Source organism: Tarenaya hassleriana, unplaced genomic scaffold, assembly GCF_000463585.1.
Source record: "Tarenaya hassleriana unplaced genomic scaffold, ASM46358v1 Cleome25, whole genome shotgun sequence".
Taxonomy (NCBI): Eukaryota; Viridiplantae; Streptophyta; class Magnoliopsida; order Brassicales; family Cleomaceae; genus Tarenaya; species Tarenaya hassleriana.
In genome coordinates, this window is record NW_010965775.1 from 1,393,884 (window position 1) to 1,409,144 (window position 15,261).

General features: G+C 43.0%; 5 protein-coding genes and 1 non-coding gene across 8 annotated transcripts in view; 4 read left to right on the top strand and 2 right to left on the bottom strand.

Annotated features, from left to right (window-relative positions):
- The window catches only part of LOC104816428 (protein FLOWERING LOCUS D), a 4,452-nt gene extending 1,028 nt beyond the window's left edge, over positions 1-3,424 (top strand). Inside the window, exons 2-6 of the mRNA XM_010545257.2 lie at positions 6-1,337; positions 1,491-2,246; positions 2,325-2,373; positions 2,476-2,681; positions 2,871-3,424. Coding sequence (XP_010543559.2) covers positions 6-1,337; positions 1,491-2,246; positions 2,325-2,373; positions 2,476-2,681; positions 2,871-2,902 — 2,375 coding nt within the window. The 3' untranslated portion in view covers positions 2,903-3,424. The remainder of the gene's footprint in view (positions 1-5; positions 1,338-1,490; positions 2,247-2,324; positions 2,374-2,475; positions 2,682-2,870) is intronic.
- Positions 3,425-3,538: 114 nt separating this feature from the next.
- Positions 3,539-4,965, top strand: LOC104816427 (U11/U12 small nuclear ribonucleoprotein 31 kDa protein). 2 transcript variants are annotated; one of them, XM_010545255.1, is made up of 2 exons: positions 3,539-4,533; positions 4,627-4,965. In XM_010545255.1, the coding sequence occupies exon 1, from the start codon at positions 3,709-3,711 to the stop codon at positions 4,516-4,518; it is 810 nt and encodes a 269-aa protein (XP_010543557.1). In that variant the 5' UTR covers positions 3,539-3,708; the 3' UTR covers positions 4,519-4,533; positions 4,627-4,965. The 2 variants fall into 2 exon arrangements, with proteins under 2 accessions (XP_010543557.1, XP_010543558.1); XM_010545256.1 differs by having other exon boundaries at positions 4,681-4,965.
- Positions 4,869-8,017, bottom strand: LOC104816426 (serine carboxypeptidase-like 49). The gene is made up of 9 exons (XM_010545254.2): positions 7,644-8,017; positions 7,166-7,334; positions 6,809-6,928; positions 6,470-6,613; positions 6,240-6,390; positions 6,058-6,146; positions 5,531-5,789; positions 5,310-5,443; positions 4,869-5,206 (listed from the first exon to the last, which is right to left on the bottom strand). The coding sequence occupies exons 1-9, from the start codon at positions 7,979-7,981 to the stop codon at positions 5,072-5,074; spliced, it is 1,539 nt and encodes a 512-aa protein (XP_010543556.1). The 5' UTR covers positions 7,982-8,017; the 3' UTR covers positions 4,869-5,071.
- A 297-nt stretch (positions 8,018-8,314) lies between these two features.
- On the bottom strand, positions 8,315-8,405 carry TRNAY-GUA. The gene is given in 2 exon segments: positions 8,315-8,350; positions 8,369-8,405. It is a non-coding gene; the product is annotated as a tRNA-Tyr (tRNA).
- Positions 8,406-8,866: 461 nt separating this feature from the next.
- On the top strand, positions 8,867-12,408 carry LOC104816430 (glycine-rich RNA-binding protein RZ1C). Of its 2 annotated transcripts, XM_010545259.2 has the most exons (4): positions 8,867-8,962; positions 9,097-9,233; positions 11,319-11,851; positions 12,006-12,408. In XM_010545259.2, exons 2-4 carry the CDS (start codon positions 9,123-9,125, stop codon positions 12,259-12,261), a joined length of 900 nt encoding a protein of 299 aa, XP_010543561.1. In that variant the 5' UTR covers positions 8,867-8,962; positions 9,097-9,122; the 3' UTR covers positions 12,262-12,408. The 2 variants fall into 2 exon arrangements, with proteins under 2 accessions (XP_010543561.1, XP_010543562.1); XM_010545260.1 differs by lacking the exon at positions 8,867-8,962 and having other exon boundaries at positions 9,096-9,233; positions 9,693-11,851.
- Positions 12,409-13,005: 597 nt separating this feature from the next.
- On the top strand, positions 13,006-15,202 carry LOC104816431 (protein NUCLEAR FUSION DEFECTIVE 4-like). The gene has a single exon (XM_010545261.2). The coding sequence runs from the start codon at positions 13,226-13,228 to the stop codon at positions 15,029-15,031; it is 1,806 nt and encodes a 601-aa protein (XP_010543563.1). The 5' UTR covers positions 13,006-13,225; the 3' UTR covers positions 15,032-15,202.
- The last annotated feature ends 59 nt before the right edge of the window (positions 15,203-15,261 follow it).

Below are 15,261 nucleotides of genomic sequence, written 5' to 3' on the forward strand. Positions count from 1 at the left end.
ATCTCCTGCTGATATGCTCACAGAGGAGGAAATCGATTTTGGCGTGGTGCCTGTTGTTGGGGGCATTGAACAGGTTAATTACATCCTGATAAGGAACCACATCATAGCGAAATGGCGGGAAAATGTATCCAGTTGGGTCGTAAAGGAGGTGTTTCTTGATTCAATTCCTAAACATTGCAGTACCCTTTTAGATTCAGCTTATAATTACTTAGTCACGCATGGATATATAAACTTCGGTGTAGCACAGGCAATTAAAGAGAAGATTCCTTCTCAACCTAGCAGGCCTAGTGTGGTTATTGTGGGTGCTGGATTAGCTGGGTTGGCTGCTGCAAGGCAGTTGCTGAGGTCTGGGTTTAAAGTCACGGTTTTGGAGGGTAGGAAACGGCCCGGTGGGCGGGTTTATACCAAAAAGATGGAAGGTAGTAGGGTAGGTGCTGCAGCGGATTTAGGAGGGAGTGTTTTGACTGGAACGTTAGGAAATCCTCTAGGGATTGTAGCAAGGCAGCTCGGTTGTTCTCTTTACAAGGTGCGAGATAAGTGTCCGATTTACCTGGTGGATGGTAAACCAGTTGACGCAGATATGGATATGAAGGTTGAGACAGCTTTTAACAGGCTTTTGGATAAGGCAAGCAGACTTAGGCAGTTGATGGGTGAGGTTGCCATGGATGTCTCCCTCGGGGCAGCACTCGAGACATTTAGGCAGGTCTATGGGGATGCAGTGACCAGAGAAGAGATGAGCTTGTTCAATTGGCATCTTGCTAACTTGGAGTATGCAAATGCAGGCTTGGTATCAAAGCTCTCCCTTGCATTTTGGGATCAAGATGACCCATACGATATGGGTGGAGATCACTGCTTCTTGCCTGGAGGAAATGGAAGGCTAGTTCAGGCTTTGGCTGAGAATGTTCCAATCTTATATGAGAAGACCGTTCAGACAATTAGATATGGGGCAGATGGCGTGCAGGTTATTGCAGGAAGTCAAGTGTATGAGGGTGATATGGTGCTGTGTACAGTTCCACTTGGTGTCCTCAAGAATGGCTCAATCAAATTTATACCCGAGTTGCCTCAAAGAAAGCTTGATTGCATAAAGAGACTAGGTTTTGGGTTATTGAATAAAGTGGCGATGCTTTTTCCCTATGTGTTTTGGAGCACAGATCTTGATACCTTTGGCCATCTTAGTGAGGATCCTAATTGTCGAGGTGAATTCTTTCTATTCTACAGCTACGCACCAGTTGCAGGTGGTCCTCTCTTAATTGCCTTAGTTGCTGGAGAAGCTGCTCATAAATTTGAGACAATGCCTCCCACTGATGCAGTGACTCATGTTCTTCAGATTCTCAGAGGTAACAGGCTTTCTATCCTTTGATTGTCAGTTTAATATTACTAAGTTTGATATCACCTCCGCATATCATTCTCTTAGCAAATTAATGTGTATTTGTCAGTTAAATTTCACCCCTGGTGCTAATCTTTGATATCCTCGGAAAATATAACTTCAGGGATATTTGAACCACAAGGAATTAATGTCCCTGACCCCATTCAAACTGTCTGCACAAGATGGGGTGGCGATCCCTTCAGTTTAGGCTCTTACTCTAATGTTGCAGTGGGAGCTTCAGGTGATGATTATGATATTTTAGCAGAAAGTGTGGGAGATGGAAGGCTTTACTTTGCTGGCGAAGCCACGACTAGGCGGTACCCTGCAACCATGCATGGAGCTTTCCTTAGTGGTCTGAGGGAAGCTGCAAACATGGTTCAATCTGCAAAGGCCCGAGTCATGAGGAAGAGAATTGACAGGAACCCATCAAAGAATGCCCATTCTTGTGCTTCCCTTCTTGCAGATCTATTCAGGGAGCCTGATGTTGAGTTTGGGAGCTTTTCTATTATCTTTAGTCGAAAGAATCTTGATCCCAAATCTCCAGCAATATTGAGGGTAACTTTGAACGAGCCTCATAAGAGGAATGAGGATCCAAAAGCAGATCAACATTCAAATAAGATACTGTTTCAGCAGCTTCAGTCTCATTTCAACCAGCAGCAGCAAATTCATGTGTATATGCTGTTGACAAGGCAACAGGCGCTTGAGCTTAGAGAAGTTAGAGGTGGTGATGAAAAGAGATTGAACTATCTCTGTGAGACACTTGGAATGAAGCTTGTGGGAAGGAAAGGTTTGGGTTCTGCAGCCGATTCTGTCATAGCTTCTATTAAAGCTGAGAGAACGGGTCGTAAGACACCATCATCTTCCTCCAGCATAAAATCAGGTGATGATCCCTGCATTTATGTATCAGTAGCTGTTTCTATATAGAATCTGTGTTGACATCTTTTTTTTCCCTGTCAAGAAGGGATTTTGAAGGCGAAATCTGGTGCTTTGAAGCGAAAATTGATCAGGTACTAGACTTTTAGTGTATATTGCATATAATCTTAGTCGATTGTTGCGGTAAAAAAGAACATTCCCTTGAACTCTCTGCTTCATTTCATTTGTGTCAACAGAAGGGCTAAAGTGGTAAGCAATGGCAAAGGACCAGTGGTTTCTCAAAGTACAGACACGGTAAAGAACAATGTAGCAGAAATGATGAAAGCTGAATCTTTAGGTAATGGTAAAGCGTCTGAACAACCCTCAACAGCCAACAATATAGGCAGTAGCATGGTGGAAGAAACAAAGTCTATTACAGGACTCCCTCATGTATCAAGTTCAGGTATATACACATGTTATAACTCAAGAATATATGTGATTTTTTTACCGTTCTTTGACCTCTCCATCTGGCTCCTTTTCCCTACTGGATACTTGTTTTTTTTTTTTCTATATTGTTTGGAGTTTCTTATTGTGGAATTATGATTTGATTAAGTTTCTTATTGTGGAATTATGATTTGATTAACATATGCAGGTCCCGAGCAAGCCGACTTGATGAAGAGATGATCAAATGATGAACAGTCCTCTTTCAGATGATAATTCCCAAGTGGATCTAAGTCAGGGTTTTTCTTAACCATCTCAAGATTGAACAAATCACCTTCCTGTTTCATAACACGGGAAAGACAGTTTGCTCAACTTGTCTTGAGATTCACCCATCACTTCTAGTTCTAAAACCGATGCATCCCCGAATAACATCAGTCAGTCTTGAGGCGTCGGAGAAGCCATTCCGAACGAATCTCGAGACAGAAAAAGATCGAAATGGAATCTTTTCGGGTAAAGATTCATTCATTGGCTCATTGATTCAGCAGTTGGAATTGGGGAGAGGAAGAAGAACGTTGGTGACAAATGACCCCTCTCTCTGCTACACTCTCACTTCCTCTGTCTGCAGGTGAGTTGATATATGTATTGTTTGGCTTCTTATTTCACTGTCTTGACCTCAAAGGTAGAAACTTGTCAGCTTGTATTTTGCAAAGTCCTTACCTTTAGAACATATATGTATATGTATTTATTTTTTTTGGTCCTTTTAAATTTGCTACCTTAATTGCCAGTATTTTTCATTTGTTGAACCTATGAATCACAAATTTTCTCCTTAACAAATTAAAACTTACAATGTTTCCCCCAAACTATTATATGGAGGCAACCAAATCCCCCTAAATCTTAAATTATAAGTTCTTTTATAATAATACAGGCTGCATTCTTTAACTTTATAAACGTTAGTTTGTCCGTTGAAGTTCATAACCCACTAACGTTACAATTTTACAAATTCACCCCATACCAATTAAAATTACATTTTCCCCCAATTAAAATTACATATGTGTACGTATTGCGTTTCTTCTGCGTTTGGAGAAATCGAAATGGTGCAGAAGAAGGGGAAGAACCACGAAAGCGACGAAGAAGAAGACAACACTTTCTACTATCGCTACGCCTCCGTAGCAGCGTCGTCGGACCCTAATCCCGTGTCCGCCGGAAAACCGAGAAGTTCCGGCGGCTCCGGCGGATTGGCGCCATCGAAATCGACGGTGTATGTCTCCAATCTGGACTACGCCCTCACCAACTCCGACCTCCACACCCTCTTCTCCACCTTCGGGAAGATCGCTCGCGTCACCGTTCTCAAAGACCGTCAAACGCGCCAATCTCGCGGGGTCGCGTTCGTTCTCTACGTCTCCCGAGACGACGCGGTCAACGCGGCGCGATCCATGGACGGGAAGATCCTCAATGGCCGGAAGCTGACGGTATCGATCGCGGTGGACAACGGACGAGCTCCGGAGTTCATAAAGAAGAGAGTGTACAAGGACAAGTCGAGGTGCTACGAGTGTGGGGACGAGGGGCATCTCTCGTACGAGTGCCCTAGGAACCAGCTGGGTCCGAGGGAGAGACCTCTGCCGCCGAAGAGGCGAGGGCAGCGGAGGGACGCGGAGGCGGAGGCGGAGACGGAGGGGGAGGAAGCGGCGGAGGGATTCGAGGAGGAGAATTGGGCGTCGGCGGTGGATAATGAAGCGGGAGAGAGGCTGAGGATGAGAGAGGAAGAGGAAGAGAGGAGGATGAAGAAGAGGAAGAGAGGGGAGAGTGGTGGTGGGAAGAAAGCTAGCTACTTCAGTGACGAGAGTGATGAAGATGATTGAAAACCCCATTTTCAGGTACATGGGATTTTGGAAAGAAATCAAATTTGGGTAGTGAATGAATGAATTTTCAGATGATGGGTTTGATCAAGTTCCAATCTTTCCGTACAGATTTTCATGATGGAACTGCTAGTTAGATGTATTCCATGTGATTCTTGATCTCAGCATTCTGGGTAAAAATGGTGTCCTGTGGTGCTCATCATCATCCGGAGAGCATGGACTTTGCAACCTGAATGGCAGTAGTAACACATAACGAGACATGTATAATGTTATTATACACTGTGAGATTGATAGTTCACATAACAGTTATGTAATCTGAAGCTGAAAAAGGGTACTCAGTTGCAGGGAACAGATAATGAAAAGGGCCATGCAAATTGGTTTTCCTTAAAATGGCTTTTGGGGCCTTCTGATACAAACACAGGAGAGTGTGACTGTCTGAAGATAAAAAAATATCCCAACTACAACTCCCTTTGCTTTCACAAGAACATTTACACCAACACCTGTCTTGTCTTAAGTTAAGACGATGTTGATGTCGTTGTTGTTGTTGTTGTTGATTTTACATCTCAGCCACCAATTTGGGTTCATCTGTTGCGGATTGAGACTTGGAAAGAGAGCCATCCATCCATTTCTTCAACATCTCCAGTGAAGCTTTCGGCTGATCCATTGGCACCATGTGTCCTGCCTCACGTACCTTCATCCATCCATATTCCCAATTCACTCAACATGTTAGTTTTCAACACCATCCTTTTACATGCTTCTGCATATATATATATATATATAGAATGAGCCAATACCTTGAGGAAACCAAGGGGTCCATAGCTCTTCAACAGTCCTGCTTCTTTCCCATCCACCACAAATGGAACCTCCCCTGCTTCCCCAAACTTCTCTTTCCCCGACCACTCCATTGCATTCACCCACCTCGAGTTACCTTCCCTCCCACCAAAACATTTACACTATTAGCTCCAATAATTTCAGATAATTACAAAGTTCAACTCTTTGACAAAAATGAACCTACCGAGCCAATTGCAGATGAGATCATATTCCCCAGCATACACCAGAAGCTTGATTCCATCTTCCAATAGTTTAGGAATGCCAACCTCTAGATTCCTCATCCAGTCCATTAGCATCGCCTGATACACTGTCGGGCTACAGGACACAAACTCTATATCCCCGACACCTAGCGATTCCCTCACCGGTTCCAGGTTCAAGAATTTTTCCATGTTCGAGAAGTCATAGCACAAACTTCCCTCACACTTCTTCCTGATGTCATAATACTGCACAAAGGGTACAATATTATTATGTCTCATCAAACTGTTACATTCTCTGCGTAAAGAGTGCCACAGAAATTTTCACTCAACATGTGACATATGATCTCTTCTGTTGTTGGTTGAAATTGGTCTTGAAACTCATATCAGCAAGTGAAGAGAAAATTAATATGGCAATTTAGAAATCACCCATTTATCTCTCCCATTGAGATGTTGCAGTAATATCACCCTAAATGCAACTTAACACAAAACAATGAAGTGAATTTCTTAGTCTTACGTTTATCCCACTAGCATGAGCCATTACGCCGCTGAATATGGAGTTGCAAACAACATATGATACCAAACAAGAAGTTGTACCATCAGTGCCTGCAAATGAGAAAAACTAAAACCCATGAGGAACAAAAAAACAACCGAGGAATAATTTCACAGAGGAATTCTAACTGAAAGAGGGAATATTACCACAAAGCTTTATGGCTAGCTCACACAGTGGAACAATCTTGTTTATACTATCATGCTGCGATTGCGTGATTAATCCCATTTGCAAAGCAAAGTCTGGGTAGGCTGGGTATTGGATTGCAGGATCTGTAAGCCCATTTCCAATTGCAAATCCCTGTCAAAGTACATTTGTGAGAACCAACTCCCAATTAGAGAACAAGGATCCAAGGTTATTTTTAAAACCTATTACATGCCTTGAGATTAATATGAGCTCCATGATTGGCCTTATTTCCTCTATGGACTCTAGCAGCGAAAGCCGGGATGTAGTGTCCAGCATATGACTCTCCAGTTATGTAAAAATCGTTCGCTAAAAACTCAGGATGCTCCGCGAAGAAAGCCTGAGGCAACATCAGGAAACATAAATAAAACCCCATTACATCAGTATCCTTTAAACAAATCTTCCCTTGTTCTCTGATTTAAAAATAAAAAATAGGAAGTTTCATCTAACTTAAAGCATGAAAAAGGTTTTAGTAATCTTATGCAAAGGATTAGATAAAGATCTGGCGAGCTCAGAGGATATCTATTAAACAAACCTGCAGGAAATCATAAAGATCATTGCTAACTCCACTTTCATCATGACGGATGTCACGTTTGTCTGTCGAATAGCTAAAACCAGTTCCAACAGGTTGGTCAACATACAGAAGATTGGAAACCTGCAAGATCGGGACAAAGTCCATTACATATCACTTTCTTACACCTTGCAAACACAATATTTTGAAAGAACCAGGGCAGGCAGCCTCAACAGAAAATTTGCGAGCAATTATCTATGGGGGGATTGATAATCGATATATCAACAGGCTTCCGCTACAAGTGTCAGATATAGACAAGTCTCCTTATGGTTCTGAAACATTAAGGGGACGGAGAGAAGGATTAGCAAACAAGGTGATTACCTTGTCCCATCCATGCTCATTCCAAACAAGGGACAGGTTGTTAGAAATCTGGAATGGACCATTTTCATAGAACATAGCCAACTCACTGCTACATCCAGGCCCTCCAGTCAACCAAATCACAACAGGATCATCCGTCTTGTTGCGCGACTCAAAGAAGAAGTAGAACATCCTAAAACCAGTAACCAGACTGACGGTCAAAACAAAATAAAATCCTCGGGCTCTTACGCACCAAAAGGGAATCTGTACCACGCATATGCAAGCAAAAATACACGACTTTCGACCCAACCGAAAATTTTATCAATTCCAGAGCTTATTCCGAATTTCCACAGGGTCGGGGAAAAAAATCAAACCCTAAATCATCACGCAACGGCCAGATCAAATGTACAGCCAGACATGAAGCAACCCATCAGATAACGTATACAAAAAACGCATATAAATATCCTCATTCGGATCAATATTCTAGGGTTTAGAGAAAAACCTCGCGCCGCGAGAATGCGGGAGCTTGTAATAACCAGCATGATGACCCAAATCATCGACGTTGACTCCACCGTCGTGGATAAGATTCGGGAACCTGAATTTCCGCTCGACGATCCTCGATCCTTCCATGGCGTTCAAAGGCTGATCACGGCCATCGATGACGTTCACTTCCTCCTTGGGGAAAAGGTTCAGCTCCCGGATCAGCTGCTCGGCCCGCGAAGACGGGAAGCTCCATTTCTCAAGGCCACGATCATTGAGAAGAAGAGACGAAGACTGCGAGGAACATGCAATGAGGACGACGAAGTGCACGAGAACGTTAAAAAAAGTGGCCTTCTCCATTTTTTTTCCCTCTGGCCGTTGCTTCTGTGTTTCATCTCTCACGGAAGACAGTATATAAAAGATGGGAGAGTGGGGACACGTGGCAGAAAATGGCAGAGGGGTCTTGGGATGTGGGCCGAGAAACTTGGGGATATTTTGTGAATTTAAGGAGATAGTGGGCAAATCTGTTAAAACTGTCTTTAAAAAGAACGGGAAATGGATTCCGAATGAAGGGTGAGGATTGCGTGTCAGGGAATCAACGGTCAGGATAGGATTCACGCGACTTGTATGGGAAGTAATGTGGGTCCCATACGAAATTTCTATAAACTATTTAAACAAGAAAAATAAAAAGAATCCGACCTGCCGGAATCGAACCAGCGACCTAAGGATTTCTTTGGAAATGACCCACTACAGTCCTCCGCTCTACCAACTGAGCTAAGGTCGGTTTGAGATTTTGCGTAAAACAATCCTTTATTGTACAAGAAAAAACAGAGATATTTCATATATAAATTATGTTAGTAATTATATGATTTGTATTATATAATGGAAGTTTTGGTGCCCTTATATCACTCTTTGTATGTATTTTTTGAAAAATAAAAAATCTCCTAAGAAAACATTTAACTGCTTAATTTATGATCTATAAATTTACAAAATCGTTATTACACTCACCATATCATATTTATATTTATTCATATTCAGAAATTATGGCAATGATGGTTATTAATGGGGTTGTCCATTATTAAATTTAAAACTATTATGAATTCGGCGAATGGATATGAGTCGCTGCAAGGATGCCCAGTTTCTTATTTTATTTTCCAATGGGCCAAATTTATATTTGAGCCGTTGAACCCATGAAAATAAACGTAAATGGGCCTTTGCCACGTGGTTTGGTTTCTAGGGTTTCCTTTAATTGAAGGTATGAACACAATAAAAGCGCAGATATATCAAAGCTAACAAAATCTAGAAGAGTTTCACAGTTTTGGAGTGGAATCGTAGCAAGAGGTAAATAACCCACCTCCTTAAATCTATCTTCTTCTGCGTTTCTCCTCGCTCTCCGTGTGTTTTTCCTCTCTGGGCTGAAAATTTTTAGGGTTTTTGTGTTTCTAGGTTTCACTTAATTTTGTGTTTTGTTGAAGGAATTTATCGTCGGAAACGAGTAGAGATGGCTTCGAAAGAAGGTAGCAGGATATTCGTCGGTGGGTTATCTCCCGACGTGACTGAAAGAGAACTTGAGAGAGCTTTTAGCCGTTTCGGGGAGATTCTCGATAGCCAGGTACGATGAACCCCGAACTCGATTATATTCTATTTTCTCGGTATAAGAAAAATTGTTTGTCACTAGTCTGTTTGGCTGCTGAGAAATTGGAAGATGCTTATCTGCGAAAGTGTTGAGTTTTTTCTTTTCGGGTTAAAAAAAATTGCGTTTTGTGGTACTCTCTGTCATATCTTGGCTTGTTAAGCGATGTTGGATGTGTCTCTTAGTTGAAAAGTTCTGGGTTTGATTGCTTATAGAATCAAACATGTCTAAATTTATTAGTTTTAATTGTTACTTTCCCACTTGTTTTGTGGATAAAATGCCATAAGACAGCAATAAATGGATAAGTATATGGATATCTGGTTAAAATTCTTTGAGTTTGGCAAAGTGTTGATATTTTTGTTGTCTCCCCTCTACCCCTATCAATTGACTTCTCTTTTGTTTCTTGGATGCTGGTAATGGGCCCCTGAAACTCTATAGATGGATGATTTAGTGGTGAATGGTGATTTTGATCAGACAACACGGGTAAAGTTGAGAGTGTGCTCTGTGTTAGAAAAACCTATCTAAGACTACGAGTATATGGAACACAGAACTGTTTGAGCCTCTGAGCGAAGTGATCTTCAGGGTATTGGAATTTGGTTTTCTCGGCGCCACAGACCCATTACCGATCACTTTTAGATTCTTCTGTGATGATAAAGGTCATTACCTACTCAGGAAGATTCAGTTGTTTTCAGAGCTAACTACTTGCTGCATGACAGAAGTATCCAGCGAAATTGGTCTGTGCTGACAGGTTTCTGAAGTGTACTGTACTAATACTGGGTTATGGTTGCCTTCTTCCAAATTATCTTTGTCTTTTGTATTTTCTAAGTTGATCTTCTGATCATTCGCCATTTAGGGAAAAAAAGTGTGTTTTTTCACATTGATTACTAGATGGGGCGAGACACATGATTGTATGTGTGTAAGATGCTCCAATTAGGGAAATGTTCTTCTTGCCCTTCAGGTAGATGAAGCTGTGTTTTCACCTGAAGAAACTCTGCATATGTCCAAGTATTACCTTTGTGTTCCTTGCTAAGGCCAGTTCCGCATCTCAGCTGTATAGCTTCAGTGGATTACCCTTTTCCCCGAGACACATCAAGCCTTAGCTCTAGCTGTTTAAGTACTTGAGCATAGTATAAACTTCAGTCAGAAAGATTACACACAATTGATGCAGACCTCCTTCTCGATCCTGACATGTGTTCCGCATCTCAGCTTTCTAGATTCAGTGGATTGCTTTCACCGCATGTGGAGTCTAATAGTTTTGTTGGTTGTCCTAACTTGTGTTTTTGTCAGTCCGTTCTCCTTCTCAATCTTAACATGTGTTCCTACTTAAAGATTTTGAGCAAGTCGACCACCTACACCTTTGTGCCTGGACCATTTCTCTGCATGCACTAATCTTCGGTGAGAGCCTTTGGGACCAAAAGTAGCTATTTGTCTGGGATGGTAACCTACTTACTGATTTGGGTGACATGTTAAAGATTTGGTTAGCTCCAATAGTTCTGAACAACTTGAGCTTGGAACTTAAGGAGTTTACCTTATGTTGAAAATGGATGTTTAACCAGGGAAGATTTTAGCTTTAAACTATTGGACCATTAACTTCCTTCAGCCTGTAGAACCTTCCCATCGATTTCGTAACTCTTTCCCTGGCTGTTAAGACTAGAGAATTGAATGTGAGATCGAATTTGCGCCTTTTGACGCTTAAGTGTGCTCTTGTGTTCTTCTAGTTGTCATTTTGAGTTGGAAAACGTTTCTGTGGTGCATGCTGCTTCTGCTGCAGATCGGAGATTTGCTTAGAAGATGTTTCAGTTTCTGGTGATCTCGGGTTTTTGTATCAGTATTTTATGATCACCAGGGGAGGTTGGTATACTATGCAAACGACAGGAACATGTGGTGTTGCAGAAAAAATAGAACAGCTGGGGTTTTTTTCTTGATGTGACCTGACCAGTGCTAGATATGATCTCTGGGATTATTGTGTGCCTTTACAATTTTGACAGTGCCCTTCTGCTCAGTTTTTGCTACAAGTATGCATAAAGTATGTAGGAATCAGCTTTAATGGTGTGTTGTGTATAGATCATGCTGGAAAGGGATACAGGCCGATCACGTGGATTTGGGTTTATCACTTTTGCTGATCGTCGGGCTATGGATGATGCCATTAGAGAGATGCATGGGAGGGACTTTGGTGATCGAGTCATTTCAGTGAACAAGGCTGAACCCAAGATGGGCCGAGATGATGTGGAAAGCCATGGCGGCTACAGGGGTGGCGGCAGCTACTTATCAGCTGGAAAAGGAAACTATGGCGGAGGTGGAGTAGGTGGCCGAGTAGCTGATGATGAATGCTTCAAGTGTGGAAGGGTTGGCCATTGGGCTCGTGACTGTCCCTCTGCTGCTTCTGGTGGCCGAGGTGGACCTGTTGGTGCATTCTCGTCCCGTGGTATGTTTGGAGGCTCTGCTAGCCGTGTGGACCGTTATGGTGACCGTGTGGACCGCTATATGGATCGGGAACGATACATTGATGATCGGTATGACAGCTCCCGACTCGGTGTCAGAGACCGGTTTGACAGTAGGGATGCCTACATTGGCCGTGACCGTTACGCCAATGACAGGTACCTTTTGTTTTCAACTGTACTATGTTTCACTTGATCCAGGATTGAAACCGGCCCTTATAACCGAAATACCCGAGTTTCGCCTGTTATGTTCTCGTCCAACTTAAAATGATGTTTTCCATGCTTAAAAAACATGCCCTTGGCGATGATACAGGTACGAGCCACCGGCAGATCGCTTTGCGGGTGACAGATATGGCGGGAGGTCTGACCGTTACCCTGTAAACGGCTATGAGAAAGCACGACCCTATGACAGGGACGTCGGCCCGAGAGCAGGCAGCGACAGGTACGGAGCTGGAGTCAGGGGACCGATGCGGGACGAGGGAAGAGGGTTCCGCAATAGGGCCGGTCCTTATGACCGCCCGAGCCGAGGTGGTGCGCCGCCATCCTCGTCGTCGTTCGACCGTTACTAGGGCTGTAGTGTAACTCGGATGGTTGTTAGGTTAAACTTGGTAGCGCAACTGCGAATGCGGCCCGTCCTGTGGGGGTTGTAAAGATTTTTTCTCCATAGGCTTTATTTTCAGAACCCTTTGGTTTATTGGTGCCTCCCTTTGCTTTCCTTTTCTTCTTTTCCTTTGATGAATTTCTACGTCGTTACCCTAAATGGATGGATTTTCATGTGCTATGCTCCCATAATTATTATATATGTTTCTCATAAATGTATGTAATTTATCGTGATTGCTCAATAAAATATAATGGAAAATAAAAATATAAAACTATATTGGAAATTATGCACACAAAAAATACAACTTGCTTCGCCCGTTGTAATATCAAATGGGCATACCTTCCTTTTAGTACATAGTTTTGATTTCTATCGATATAAATATTCCTTTTTATAATTATTACTGTTCCAGAAGCCACTTAAGGGTTCTATATTCATATTTTTTTTTTCATGAGTTTATTTATGTATATTATAATAATATTATTTAACATGAATAATAATTAATATATTTTTGAAAAACCTTCATTTAAATCTTATTTATCTATAAATATTAATAAACACACATCTCTTGTAAATACATTAAAAAAACTATTGATTTAGGATATATAAAATTTCAAGATGACATATTTTTAAAAGTTTTTTTTTAATAAAATCATCATTAATGATATATCTACAAGTATACAGGATTGTAGGTTGTAACTGCTTGTGGAGAATCTGCAGGATTCTCTCACTCTTTCGCCTAACTAAATAAATAAAATCGCAAGTGAATCTCTTAATTCATAATTAGCTCTTAATCTAATCCATTTCTAACCCGATTTTCCTCAACTAATTACACTCTCTTATCCATAATCCCTTTCTATATAATCCCCTCATCCTCCGACGCTTTTGCACACTGACCAACAGTTTTCCATATACGCAAGAAGAGAAGAGCTCTTATGTCTCCCTCCAATGGCGGCAACAGAGGCGGCGGAGGAGTCGCCGGATTCCTCCTCCAGGTCCTCCGTGGGCGGTGGTTCATGATGTTCGCCTCCTTCCTCATCATGGCCGGTGCCGGAGCAACCTACCTCTTTGGTGTGTACTCCAAAGACATCAAAGCCACTCTTGGCTACGACCAATCCACTCTGAATCTCCTCAGTACCTTCAAGGACCTCGGAGCCAACGTCGGTGTCCTCTCCGGCCTCCTCGCTGAGGTCACTCCGACGTGGTTCGTCCTCCTCGTCGGTTCCGCCATGAACTTCGGCGGCTACTTCCTCATCTATCTCTCTGTCACCGGCAAAATCCCTAACCCTAAGATCTGGCAAATGTGTATGTTCATCTGTATCGGCGCCAATTCCCAGAACTTCGCCAACACTGGAGCTCTCGTCACCTGCGTGAAGAATTTCCCAGAGAGCCGAGGTATGATGCTTGGTCTCATGAAAGGATTTGTCGGTCTCAGCGGTGCTGTGTTCAATCAGCTCTATTTCTCGATCTACCGTGACGATTCGAAGTCTCTGATCCTCCTCATCGCTTGGCTCCCTGCGGCGATCTCTGTGGTGTTCGTGTACACGATCCGAGCCATGAAGATTTCGTCTCATCCCAACGAGCTCAAGGTGTTTTACCAGTATCTGTGGATCTCCATCGTTCTCGCTCTCACTCTCATGGCTTTGACAGTTGCTCAGAAGCTCTGCAAATTCTCCCACATCGGCTACGTCGCGTCCACAATCGCGGTCTGCGTTTTGCTTTTCACGCCGCTCATAATCGCGTTTCGGGAGGAGTACGCCACGTGGAAGGCCAAGAAACACGACGCAACCGCCGTCGCCGTAACCGTCGGGAAGGTCGACGTCGTCGTCGAGGACAAAAACGTCATTTCCCATAACAAGGACGGGAACGAAACGGAGATCGTGGAGGACAAAACGGTAATTTCCGATACGACGGCGACGGAGGACAAAATCGTAAATAAAGACGTCCCCTGCTGCGGGAACATCTGCAGACCACCGAAGAGAGGAGAGGACTACGGAATCTTACAAGCTTTGCTCAGCGTCGACATGATCATCCTCTTCATCGGGACATTCTGCGGATTGGGTTGCAGCTTGACGGCAATGGACAACCTGGGTCAGATCGGTGAGTCACTCGGATACCCACAACTCGCCATCAGCACCTTCGTCTCTCTCACCAGCATATGGAACTACTTCGGCAGAGTCTTCGCCGGATTCATCTCCGAGATCATCCTCGTCAGGTACAAAATCCCAAGACCCTTGATAATGGCTCTTGCCCTCGCTCTCTCCGCCGTCAGCGACATCATCGTCGCCTACCCGTTCCCTGGTTCGGTGTACTTAGCCTCTGTTCTGATCGGATTCACGTACGGAGCCCAGTTAACGCTTCTCTTCACCATAATCTCCGAGCTCTTCGGGCTCAAGTACTTCTCCACTCTCTTCAATTGCGGACAACTGGCGAGCCCGATCGGTTCGTACGTGTTCAACGTGAAGGTTGTCGGGAAACTGTACGATGTGGCGGCGATGAAGCAGTTGGCGGCGAGAGGGATGAGGAGAGAGATGGTGAAGGAGTTGACTTGCGTAGGGAATGACTGCTACAAGCTCTCGTTCTCGATTCTCGCGGCGACGAACGTGGTCGGAGCGATCGTGTTGATGGTTCTCGTCCTCAGAACGAGGAAGTTCTACAGAGGTGACATTTACAAGAAGTTTAGGGATGAAATGGCTGCCAATGGACGGGAACTTGCTTTGTCCGGTCAACAAAATAATTAGATTTTCTTTTTCTTTTCTTTTTTCATTTTATTTTAGTTAATTCCAATTTGCGTAATCCCGTTAGTAAATAATCAAAATTTTCCATTTTTGTAGTCATAATTCAATCTCCAATGTATTACCACAATTACCCTTATACCCTTGCGCCTCCCTCCACACTCGGCATATGATATAATATAAATGGATTATGTAGTAACTTTCGTCTTATTCTCATATTTTAAACATGATTAATC